Source organism: Notamacropus eugenii, chromosome 1 (assembly GCF_028372415.1).
Source record: "Notamacropus eugenii isolate mMacEug1 chromosome 1, mMacEug1.pri_v2, whole genome shotgun sequence".
In the NCBI taxonomy this organism is placed as follows: domain Eukaryota; kingdom Metazoa; phylum Chordata; class Mammalia; order Diprotodontia; family Macropodidae; genus Notamacropus; species Notamacropus eugenii.
In genome coordinates this window covers 314,629,621-314,643,284 of record NC_092872.1, presented here as the reverse complement: position 1 = coordinate 314,643,284, position 13,664 = coordinate 314,629,621, and the positions used below count along the sequence as shown (strand labels likewise).

The 13,664-nt window shown below is 38.0% G+C and overlaps 1 protein-coding gene across 1 annotated transcript; it reads right to left on the bottom strand.

Moving 5' to 3' along the window:
- Window positions 1-10,196: 10,196 nt before the first annotated feature.
- LOC140525458 (bcl-2-like protein 1) lies at window positions 10,197-10,821 on the bottom strand. Its single transcript, XM_072640878.1, has 2 exons — window positions 10,464-10,821; window positions 10,197-10,270 (listed from the first exon to the last, which is right to left on the bottom strand). Exons 1-2 carry the CDS (start codon window positions 10,819-10,821, stop codon window positions 10,197-10,199), a joined length of 432 nt encoding a protein of 143 aa, XP_072496979.1.
- Between the last annotated feature and the right edge of the window lie 2,843 nt (window positions 10,822-13,664).

The window sequence follows — 13,664 nt, the reverse complement described above, 5'->3', positions numbered from 1 at the left end:
ATTATCTGCTCCATTCTCCCCCTTATGACTTGCCACATATGCTCAGTTTCTGCCTGCCGCTCCAACTGAGTACAAACAGATCCAATCTACTTCTCTTCTCCAACAAGATGGCAAATATTCATCCCTCATGGGTATTTTAAGGAGTTCTATAGTATGGAGAAGGTTTTCTGTTGTTTCACTTTCCTGCTAGCTATATATTGCTATTGCCTTCCCAACACACACACACAGACACACACACACAGACACACACACACACACACACACAGATGTAATTAGCAGTCACTTTGTAGGAAAAGCTAAATGCAACAAATGATTTGCTGCATGGGGCCTGAGAATTAACTAAATACAATCCCCTGAAATGAGAAAATTTCACTTGTTTTTATTGGTACATTAAAATGTGAATCTTAAGCAAAACAAGAATGTAAATCTTTCTTGAGGAGTCTGGTGTTGAATAAAGAAAATATGTCTAGCACAGTTCTCAAAAGGGAGAAGGCTTTATTGAAGACCATAAAATTATACATGCTTGGAGTACGTGGAGTTGGCAGGGGGTGAGGGGGAGGGAAGTAGTAGAGAATTTATGGAAGTGGGAGAAGAAAGAGAGGATCATACGGCCACTTTTGGATTAATGACTTGGTGAATGAATAGACCAAGGGTTCCTAAATAAAAGTGGGTAGATTTCAGAATATCTATGAACTTATATGGGAAAAATATATCTTTTTTTTTAACTAAAGTCTGACTGAAATTTAGCATTTCTTTCTATTATGAAGTGTAGATAATAGCCTTTCATGCTGTATGTCTCTTTTTTTTTATTTTTAGGAAATTACTTTAACTTGCCCATAATTTAAATATGTAAAATATATTTTATATGTGTCTTGTTATTTAATGTAATCTAATATATATTTAACAAATTATTTAATGAGTTACTATATTACTATATCACAAATTAAAATATTTTGATAACTATTTTAATATATTTGATTTCTTTGTAATCCAATGTATTTAATTTTATCTAGAAATATTATTCTGAAAATGGCCCCAATCACCAGATTGCCAAAGGGGTGCATGACACAAAAAAGGTTAAAGGTCACTGGAATAGACTATTTGTCTGAGTGTGTTTTGGGGGGACAATCACTAGGCGTCCCTACGTGCAAAAGTTATCTTCTACCTTTTGAGTCAAAACTTTGCTACACATGGAGAAAGCTGAGACATCTAGTACCTGGAATACTGGAGTCAAAGTATTTGAGTTCTAGTTCCATGGTTAGTAATGGGACAAGCTCATTTCATAATATTCCTCTTCACCATTTCATATTCTAGCCAAACTAGGTTAGTTGTTTCCTGAATGCAACACTTCATCTGCCACCTACATGTATTTACTCAAGCTGAACACTGTCTGTAATATGCTCCTTTGTCATTGTACCAATTAAAATTTCATTTCTTCCTTTAACTATGGGGTCCTGAATCTCTTCCTTCAAACCTTCCTTGAAGATATCAGTTAGTGTTCTCTCAATCCTCAGTCCTTTTTCCTTGTATTTTACTTAATTATTTACATATTATATTCTTTTAATAGAACATAAATTTCTCTGTTGCAAGTGTGTTTGTTTTAATTTGTTATATTCCTAGTGCCTTGCACAGAAAAAGGGCTTAAATATGCATTTGTTGGATTGAATTGGATAGTTAATTCTCTGTGCTTCAATTTCTTTTTCTACAGAATGGAGAAAATTATATCTGCCCCTGACTAATTTCTAGGAATATTGCAAAGGTGAATTAATGCACCTAAAAATTCTTTTGAACTTTGAGGACAAATATTTCTTTAAATATCCAATTAGTTGTATGAAATAATATATTTCACTGATTATTTTCATTTTCAGTTCCTTTATGGGCTAACTCTGGACTTCATAGCAGCAGTTCATGGAAGTTCAGTGCTCTTACTCTTAGTCATTAGATATCTGGTGAATCATCAGAAAAGTGGGAGAAGTCTTAAACTACAAAGCCAAGTATATTTCCTTTTAGATTTAATCAGGACAAACTTCAGCAATGTTGGGGTAAGCAACTCTAGCCACCAGGTCAACCTCTAAATTGGTGATCATATTCAGTGTCCACCACACAACTTGGCCTTGAATATATTATTAAGCATTGATTCAAGTAAAAAAAAAAAGCATTGATTAAGCATCTATTCTATGGAGAGCTCTTGAAGAAGACATATTCTCTGAATTATGATTTAAAAAGGACCAAAATGTTTGTATCATTTGATCCAGATATCCTATTTTTAGGTATATACTACAAGGATGTTAAAAACAGAAAGCAAAGTCCCATGTACCCCAAAATATTAATAACAGTATTTTTATCGCAGTAAAGAATTGCAGTATATATCTATTGATTGGGGAATGGCTAAACAAATTATGTTTAATTTAAACTTACATTACGTTAAATTTAAAAATTACATTACGTTATGTTAAATTTAAACTTTATGACACAAGGAAACCACACATAAGAAGAATTCAGAGAAGCATAGGAAGATTGATGAAGAGTGAAATAAGTAGAACCTGAAAAATAATATATATTACTATAACAATGCAAATGGAAACAACAATGATAAGAAATGAAACAGAATTTTGTGTAATTAAAGTGAACAAGCTGTGTCCCTAAGGAGAATTAAGATGATGCAATTCACCCTCATCTCTTTGCAAGTATAGAGGAGAGGGGGCATGAAAAAAATATAGGTGTAGAACACATCATATGCTACCGCATTGTATTCATGTATTAGTTTTGTTGAATTGCTTCCCCCCTCCCTTCCCCTCAAGTCATCTATCAAGTGACTATTATATGCTAAGCACCATGCTAAGCCCTGGTGATGCAAAGAAAGGCAAAAAATAACAGTTGCTGCTCTTGAGGAGTTCACAATTAAAGGGGGAAATGATATGCTAACAACCTTGTGCAAACAAAATATACAGGACAAATTGGAGGTAATCAATAGAGGAAAAGCACTAGCATTAAGGAGGTTTGGGAAAGGATTCTTGTAGAAGAAGGGATTTTAGCTATTATCTGAAGGAAACCAGGAGGTGGACATGAGGAGGGAGACAAATTCTAGGCATAGGTGACAACCAAAGTCTGGAGATGGAGTGTCTTCTGTGAGGGACAGCAAGGAAGCCAATGGCATCAGGTTTATAAAATATGTAGAGAGGAATAAGTTGCAAGGAGACTAGAACATTTGGGGGTGGGTAATGAAGAACTTTGACTGTGAAACAGAGGATTTTATATTTGATCCTGGAGGTACTATGAGTTTATTGAGAAGTGAGGTGATGTGGTCAGACTTGTTCTTGAGGAACTCACTTTGAAAGCTAAGTGGATAATGGACTGGGGTGAGGAGAGACTTATGGCAGATAGCCACCAGCAAGCTATTATAATAGTCCAAGTATGAGGTCTTGAGAACCTGCACCATGGTGATGTCAGTGTCATAGAGGACAAAGGAGTGCAGGAGAGATGGTATACAGGTAGGATCAATGGGGTTTGGCAATAGATTGGATAGCCTTTTTCTTTTTATTCTTTATTCCTAAAAAGATAGCTCACTTGGAAAGGGAGGGGGATGAGAAACATATTAAGAAAGAAAAGCAGTGTGAAAACAAAGGGTGTCAACGAAGACCTTAAATCTGGGGGGAAAGATGTCCCTATGCTAACAAAGCCTACAATCTAGTAGTAGGAGATAATATAAACAATAACTCACAGGATGTACTATAAGAGTGAATGAGACATTCATTCATTATCTGTTGTGCACCAAGTACTATGAAAGCCACTAGAAGAAATATAATGTTTAGATAATACAAATGAGACACTCACACAAATACACAAACTACAACATACAAAATTATATGATGATATGTATTAGGGTTACCCACTAAATATTAAATGAGGTAGAAGGAAATTACTAACCAGAGAAATCAAGGAAAGCTTTGAGAAACCACAATGTCACTGTAGACAAAATGTTTAACTGAAGAGTCAGGAAGACCTAAATTCAAATCCTGCATCTGACACTTACTATCTGGGTTTTTGTAGACAAATCACCTTCAGTTTTCTCATTAGTAACATGGGGATAATAGCTATTCTACATATGATAAGGTTGTTGTGAAGATCACATGAAATAATATGTATAAATCACTTTGCAAACCTTAAAGTTTTCTTATAGGGTGCCCTAAATGTATTAGTTCAGTTTCAATTTTTTAATAGTTTTAATAGCTTGAAACTGAAGTAAGACTTTTGGGACAACAACAGCAACCACTACTCCTACTGCTGCTATTACTACTACTAGCTAGCATTCATATATAACGTTTAGGTTTGCAATGCATTTTTATGCCCACAATAATCCTGGAAAATAGGTATTATTATTATTACTATTCCCACTTTATAGATGAGGAAACTGAGGCAGACAGAGGTGGTCTCCCTGACTCAAGGTCTAGTACTCTGTCCATTGTACCTTACACCACAACGTATACACAAACACACAGACATACTATTTATATACATATATAAACGCATATATACATATATGCACAATATATATACATACATACAGATAGATACAGATAGACAGATAGATAGATAGACAGATGATAGATAGATAGATAGATAGATAGATAGATAGATAGATAGATAGATAGATAGATAGATAGATGGATGGATAGAAAGTATATCAACTCAAGGGTAACTTTGAGAAAGTGACTTAACCTCCTAAGACTTAAGCTTCTTCATTTGTAAAATGAGAAATTCAGACTAAACAGTTTGATGTTCATTCCAGTTTTACATCTACAAAATTATGAATTTCTCCAAGTTAATTCATGGAGAAGGTGGTATTTGAGTTAGGTAAATACTCAACAGACATAAATGGAGGACAGAATTATACACATTGAAGAAAAGAGCAAATAAAGGCATAGAATACATGTTAAAAGCAGAATTTCACAATTGGATTCAAACATAGAGCATGAAATATAGTAACATCATATAACTATTTATCTTTCTATTTATCTATCATCTATATAGCTAACTAAAAGCATTTGTTAAGTGTCTATTATATGCTGGGTACTGTGCTATATGCTAGCATACAGATATAAGGAGTGAAACAATAAGTCTTGGAAAATAAGGTGGCACCATATTGTAGAAGACCTTGAATGCCAGTAAAAGGAGCTTGAACCTTACTCATTTTTCAACAGGAGGCATTAAAGATTTTTCTAATAGAGGAAGTCTGTGACCATACAAATGCATAAAAATTATTGTACTGCAATTATTTAGAGGATGGATTAGAGTGAGAAGAGAGAAAAGATAGGGAGACTTGTGAGAAGCCTTTGTAGTAGTCTAGACAGGTGCTAGGGCAGCTAGTAGTGCAGTGGATAGAATGCCAGGTCTAGAGTAGGAAGACTCATCTTCATAAATTCAAATCTAGTCTCAGACACTATCTGTGTGACCCTAGGTGAGTCACTTAATCCTATTTGCCTGAATTCTTCATCTGTAAAATGAGCTGCAGAAGGAAATGGCAAACCACTCCAGTATCTTTGCCAAGAAAACCCCGAATGGAGTCATGAAGTGTTGGACATGACTGAAAATGACTGAACAGCAACAAAGACAGGTGCTAATGAGGACCTGAACTAGGGTTATGACAGTGAGAATAGAAAAGAAGAGGCATGTGAAAGATGTTGTAGCAATGGAATTGACAGTAATTGTCTGTATATCAGGTAAATAAGAGAGAAGAATCAGATAATCCTCAGGTCAAGAGTATTGGAGACTGTGAGAATACTGACAATATAGATTAAAATAGTGGTCAGAAGTAAGAACAGAGAACAAGGGGAAGATAAACTAAATTTAGGCATGTTGAATTTTGATGTGCCAAGATATCGAGGTTGAGATGTCTTGTAGACAACTGAAAATGCAGGTCCAGAGAGAGAAAAGAGCTCAGGAGTAGAAATATTGATTTGGGAACTACTCTAACAGAGGAGTGAATGAGATTGCCAAAAGAGAGCAAAGAGGAAAAAAACCAAGAGGGTCAAGAGTAGATCCTTGGGAAAACCCACATTAAGGGGTCAGAGAAAGGGTGAAGAGAAAAAGAATACACAGAAAAAGGGTGGTTAGAAGAACAGGAAGAGAATTAAGGTGGTGAAGTGTATATGAAACAAAGAGGAATATTTAGTAAGAGGGAATACTCGGAAGAGTCAGATCTGAAAGGAAGTCAAGGAGAATGAGAGCTAAAGAACTACAGATTTAGCAATTAGGAGCTAGAGCAATTATCCTTTAACAGCACAGTAGTGTTAGGGGTAGAATTTAGGCATTAAGGGGTTTAGGACAGAATGGATAGGAAATGGAAAGTTCTTACATAGATATCTTTTTTAAGTTTAGCAGTTTAGAGGTAGAAAAGAAAATAGTGGTTAGATGGGCTTTATATGCCCAAGGAAAGCTTTTGTTTTCTTCCAAATCATAAAGGGGTATTTTTTACACTTTCAGATGTGAACCATTTTGCTGAGGTAAAGGAGAAGGGAAGGGAATGAGCATTTATTAAACACCTACTATGTGCCAGGGACATATAAACATCATTACAACTGTTCCTCACAACAATCCTGTAAGGTAGGGGCTATTAGTATCCCTGTTTTGCAATTGAGGAAGCAGACAGAGATTAAGTGCTCAGAACTGCACAGCTAGTAAATGTGTGAGGTCAGATTTGAACTCAGGTCTTTCTAACTCCAGGCACAGAACTCTATCTAGTACATCACCTAACTATCTCTTAAAAGGCAGAATCAAGGACAATTATAAGGAAAAACATTGGATAAAAAGCAACTTATCAGAGAAAAGACACTCGCTTAGGGTAAAGATGACTTAAATGATGTTCTGTTTTTCAGAATCTAATTAGCTTGCTTGTGACTGACATGAACACTTCAAAAACAATAGCTGAGAAATTTTGATTCCTAAAACTTTTTGGTGACTATGGGACAAATGTATATTGCATACTTATGGTATAGATGGCAGAAATGTCATGTAAGCTGAGCATTCAAAGAAGATCTCAGAGTTGATATCAGGAGAGACTTCAGAACTTGTATTGTCATCTACTCTTTGGAAAAGTTCAATTGGAGGAAGACAAGTCATGTACCTACTGTTTTGAATAGCTGGATGGAGAGGAAAAGGCTTCTGGCTCTAGGTTTTCCCCTACACTACCACCTACTGGTTGAAGGGTGGAAACCTTTCAGGCCGACTTCAGGAATACCTGAAGAAGTTCAGCAGATCTCAGGTTTAGGGTTAATGCTTTTGTTGAAAGAGTGTAATACTGCCTCAATAAATCAGAAGAGTAGTGATCTGAGGGAAACAGCCAGCAGAGGAACAACCTAGTCAATCAGGGAATTGTTGTCAAGATTTTCCTAACGGAGACAAAAGGCCTCAAGCTGTGAGTTGTTCTAGGGCCAAGTATCCCCTAGGTATGTGCCTCTCATGGACAATGTGTGTATCACTGGGAGAGTGTGTAAACGCCTTCTTTAGGAATAGAATGTTTTTGTTGTTATTCATGATTATTATTATAATTAGTTTGTCCTCTATTTAAAAAATATTTCTGATTAAGGGTCAATGGAATTTAGCTATTGACAGAGGGAGTTTCCTCACCTGAGAATTCCTGGTATCACTCACAGCTTTCATTCCTATCCTGAATCTGTATATCTGAAAGTCCAGACAAATGGTATTCAGATATTAATGAGTTAATGGCATTTTCTTTTCAATTAGTTTAGGTTTTGTGCAAAGTTGTGCTTGTTACTAATATCTGACCCTGTTCCCTTCCCCTCATATTAGCTACCACCTCTCCTGAGGATAAGAGCTCTACCACTTTCATTTTCATTTTAGGTCAAAAAATTGAATCACACAGGATAAGTAGGCATGGACTGTGATCTGCATGGCAGATGTTCTAACTTTATCTCTCCCTCCCCCAACTCATTGATCTTTCTAACTTCCCTATTATTGACAAGGCACCCCCTCTTTCTAGTCACTCAAATTCTTACAACCTCAATATCATTCCCTACGCCTCAACTTTCCTAACCCCTCTCCCCATATAGTTGTCAGACATTGTTGGTTCTTTCTCCATGTCTCTCACATGTGTCCCCTTCTTCCTATTCACATCCAGCCTATTTTAGGTTCTTCTCACTTTTCATTTGGACTATTATAGTTTCCTAATTTATTTCCATTGGTTCCTTAATTCTCTCCCCTAAGTAGGCTTTCCTCCATACAACTACCAAAGCAGATTTTTCTACAGCAAAAGTTTGATTATATTACTCACATACTTAGCAAACTCCAATAACCATTGACTCTAACATCAAATACTATTAAATCTTTATTATATATTTTATTTTATTTTCAATATATTATTAATACTATTATTCAATAACAATAGTACAAGTATAAATTTAGAAAAAAGTAAATAGGTCCACATTTGGGAGTGAATGCTTAAAATATTTTTAATGATAGGGACACATGTCTGAAGACCACTGACCTAATAGTGAGAAATCACATGAGATGAAGATGATAGTGCCAGATGATAGAGTTTATTTAATGGTCATGTTGAATTCCTATTGAAGAGGTTTGAGTGGAGGATTGACATGATTAAATCTGAACATACAGGAGATTAATCTGGAGGAGATGGGAAAGGTACTGGGACAAGGGGTAGTGAAGAAGGAAGAATGAGTTTGATTAAGAAGGCATGATAGTCTACTTCTCTCCTTTCCCAGTACCCTTCTCTTCAGAATTTCTTTGACCTGTGTCTCATTACTACAATATATCTAAGGTGCTAATTGGTAAATTTTGCTATGGTGTGAATAACTGATGATGGATTCATGCAAGGATTCAAATCCTTAGCAAATTTGCTTTTTAATAAGGATCTCTAATAGAATCACTGATGACAGAAATTCAATTCATTTGTCAGATTGACATTCCCTTGCCCCTCTGATTATGTTTTGTGGAACCATAGCTTTAGAGCTAGAAAGAATCTTAAAAGTCATCTAGTCTAATCCTCTCATTTTATAAAGGGGGAAAGTGACTTCTTCACATACAGCTGGTAAGTGAAAGAGTAAAAATTTGAACTCAGGTCCTCTGACCTCAGATTCAGCATTCATTCAATGATGGTACCTCAACTCACAGAGAAACAACAATGTAATCTGCTTATATCTAAGGCTAGCCTGGGCAGCTGGATAGATTGCTGGACTTGGAATCAGAAAGATTCATCTTCATGAGTTCAAATCTGGCTTCAGACACTTACTAGCTTTTTGACCCTGGGTAAGTCACTTAAACTTGTTTGCCTCAGTTTCTTCATCTAGAAAATGAGCTGGAAAGGAAAGTGATAAACCAATCCAGTATCTTTTCCAAGAAGAGCCCAAATGGGGTCACGAAGAGTTGGGCATGACTCAACAATAGAACAACAAAGGCTAGCCATGGACCCCTGTGTGATCAATCAAATCCTAATCAATTCTTCACCATGTCTCAAGAAATCATATTGCACTGTTGGGAGCTGGATGCTGTGTTACTAGGCCAAATCTCCCATTTAACAATAACTCTTCTGCTTGTTGCATGAATATTTATTTCTTATAACTAACTATTCCTAATAACTGAGAAGGCACAGAACTCTCACTTTCCCAGTTTCACCCTCCCATACTTTACTTCTTCCCTAAACAGCAACAAAAGTAGTCCTTGGTAGAACGAAAGTTTGTAAACTTGTATGAAAAATGTAGTTGACAATTATTTTCCTGAAAAATTCTCTGGGTGTTTTTATAAGGTTTTTTTTGGATCCTTCTTGATTTGGTCAGGTCGTGGAAAGAGAACAGCTCTAGGAAGTCTGAGGGAAGACAAAGACCATGAGTAGGCAGCCAGCACCTCAGTGTGACAGAGGTTCAAGAAGTTGCATGTTTTTGTTTTTTTCTGGAGGACTTAGAGATTGAACAGGAAAAGGGCCCAAGGGTCTCAGACTACACATTGGGGACCTTGGAGGTGGGGAGGGGATTGAGACCATAGGAGAAAGCCTGGTTTAGCCTCATGTGATAGATATCAGCAGCATGTAGTAGATTTCCTCTGTGTCAGGACAGAGTACAGGCCAAGATGAAGAGGGTAGATCAGAGAGGTCCCAAGGTAGGTTCAGTATATGTGGTCACTTCTGGCTAAATAGGAATGCCAGCCACTGTCACGACAGTCAGCAGTCATTGGTTGAAGAATTCCTGGCCCTTCTGGCCCTCTGAAGGTGCATCATTCCTATAAAACTCCACTAAGGTGTTCCAACCACCATTTTCTTTGATTCAAGGATCTAGGTGGTCATCCAAGTAAGTGGCCATCCAGGAGGTGATGCTTCCTACCAAGATTTTCATCTCTTTATCCATGCTGTCCCCCTACACACAATGCCCCTCCCAAGGAGAAGATTGCCACAATTCAACTCCAGTTTACCCCATGCTGACAGAGTTCATTCACTACCTGCTCAAAGCTCTGATAAGCCATCTCAGGAGTGATGTGGAGCTGAGATGTTGGGTCACTGAAGGCCCTCAAATACTGAAATTCAAATTCAACTCTGGCCTCCCTCAAAGCTTGCTTCACAGCAGCCACTGATATTGTCTCATAGGCATCCAGGCTGCTGCTGTGTCCTATAGCCCCACTCATTTCACTGCTGTCAACAGGATGCCAAGAGGGGCTGCTATTCACAGTACTAGGTATCTCTGTCCCTTGTGGGGCCCTAGTCCTATTGTCATCTTCAAACTGACTCCAACTGCATCCTTTCTGTGACAGCTTATAAGAAAGAAAGTCAACTACCAGCTCCCAGCTACTGTGAGACATTTTTACATCAAGAATGGACTGATCCAGTTCATTGTTCAAAGCACTCTGGGTCTGGGATTGGCTTGACAACCCGCTTCTGAGATTGGGGCAAAAATGCTGGTTCTTGCATTCAAATCAGCTGTCTGAGCCTGGTCAGGGAAGCTGTTGACGCAGGTCCCTTCTTCTCTCCTCCCCCAACCCCGACACCTCCCCCCCCCCCCCCCCCCCCCGCTCCTCGCTACAGATTCAGACCCCAGAAGTAGTCACTGCTCTTACTCCCCCTCCATTGCCTTCATTGAAGGCAGCCCTGGCTGAGCCTGACTCCTGGCTCTCGGGAGAGAGGCCACTCCTCGCAAGGATCATCTGAAGTCTGTAAACTTTTAAAAAAAATTTGATAACTATTTCAATATAATTGGTTTCCTTTATAATCCCATATATTTTGCACATTTAAAAACATCATTCTGAGAAGGGATCCATAGGCTTTCCCCAATCAAATAATCCAATAAATCAAATAAACACTTATTAAGTATTTATGACATGTCAGATACAGTGTGCTAAGTGCTAGGGTGCAATTAATAAGACAGTTAAATTAAGACAATTAAGAAAGACAGTCCTTGCCCTCAGTGAGTTTGCAATCCAAAGGAGGTGACAACACACAAAAGATGAGAAGTGGAGGTGGGGGATGAGGAACCCTAAACCAAAGAATATCTTGTTTTGTGGAGTTTAAACTACACAGAGCAGCAGATACAAAGTGGAATGAGCTGAGAGTCCAGCTTCTGCCCTCCATAAAGGAAAACACTAGGAGTACTCTGCCCTCAAACCAGAGGGCAAAGGAAGCTGAGGGAGGGAGGGAGAGTCCATTCAGGCTTGATGAGCTTAGCCTAGGAGGGATATTTTGTTCTGGAGTCAAAACTGTGCAGGGGAGCTGATGCAAAGGCTGCCAAAAGTCACCTGACTGCCAAAAGAGACTTCTACAGAAAGAAAAGACAAAGAAGCAGTGTCTCAGAGAGTAAGCTTATTTATTACCTCAGCATGGAGCCTGTGTATGAGGAGATGGGACTGGAGGCACAGATAGCCACTGTATAGATGCTATTATTGGAAACAAACCTGTTTAGTAAGCTCTGTGGGGGCTGCTGCCCGCCCATATTATAGTCCTGACTCAGGAACGTTCTGAAACCCTGAGGCCTCCTGACAGGGACCATATGCATGCATAGATAAACACACTAACGATTTTTACAAATCACTTGTTATTGCAATCTGTGCGTAATTTTAATTTTGGCTGATTTTTTTGTGTGTGGTAGAGTAAATAGAGTTAATCTCAGAACTCAGGAAGACCTGAACTCAAGGCCCATTTGGGACATACACAGGCTTCTCACAGAGCTTTAGGCAACTCCTTAAGACAGTAAGTTGCATAGGTGATAACCTACAACCATAGGGGAAGTTTCCTCATCTGTGAGTCCCCAAAGTCAGTAAACTCATAGATCCAGTTCCTATCCCCATTTTGCATCTCTCAAAGTCCAGACAAATTGAATTCAGATACAAGGGACCTGATGGTGTTCCCTTTTCACTTGGTTTGGACACTCTGGGTGGGTCCACATGTTCTTTTAGTCTAGGAACAAAGGACAATGACATCCAGGTTTAGTCGTAAGGGAGATCTCAGATGTCCTATACGTAGAATTGAACACAGTTGTTTGGTAACAGTGATGCTTGTGAGGGAGATACAGTAGCGTTAATAGTATGGAATCTGTCATCAGAAGAGGTAGGGTTGAATCATGGCTCTACCGTTTTCTCCCTGTGCTAAATACAACCATGCTCACTGGTCCTCTACAGGTTGATGCTACTTCACCATATACTTCCTCTCATAGGATCTTACCATATGCTTTACTGAGAAAATAGAGATCATACAGTACAAGTTCTCTCTTATCTCCTTGTGTATATTTCAAAACCTATTGATATCTTCCTCTCTTCTCTCCTCTTTTACTATAGGTTTTATTGAAAAGTATCCTTTCTCCTTACACTCATACATGTACCCTTGATCTCACCCTTCTCATTTTCTCACTTCTTTCCACCTCCAATCATCTTCCTTTGTCTACTCTTCAATTTCTCTCATTTTTGTGGTTGATTCATTGCTGCCTACAAACATTCCCATGTCTCCCCTTTCTTGAAAAAAAAACTCACCAGATCCTACTATCTATCAAGTTAGGAATGAATTCATGAATGAGTGAAAAAGCTTTATTTAGTGCTTAATATATGTCATACACTGAGCCAAGGGCTGAGTATAGAAATGCAAAAATGAAGACAATCTCTGAGCTACAGGAGCTTACTTTTTAATAGTGGGAGACAAAAGATGTAAGAGGATGGTGGCCAGGAAGGGGTATTTTTGCTTTAGAAAGTTAAAATATAATGATGAATGGGAGACACTGGGGAAAACACTGACCTACTTAATAGTAGTGGCAATATTGATTTATGCAGTGCCTAGCACATAGTAAATGCTATATATGTGTTAGCTATTCTTATGCTTCTAGAACTAGACAATGGGAATGGCAGAAGGTCGGGGAAATGGCAAAGCAGTCACATTGGAAAGATGATCAGGGAGTAAAGTGAAGCATGCCTGGAGCCTGTCCACATATAGAGAGCTGTTTGAGGGACTCACAAATCAGAACAGGGGGTCTCTGGATGGGATTTCTGGAGCTAAAAATTATATCATTCAGGCATGGTCTCAGATTCAAGTAGCAGGTCAACTGGTGAGAAAATGGCCAATGAATTAAGTTATTATATTATATCTTCCCTTCTTTTCTCAGCCAAGCTCTTTGGGAAACTCTTTTGTCTACAGTCTGCCTTCACATCTTATCCTCTTAAATTCT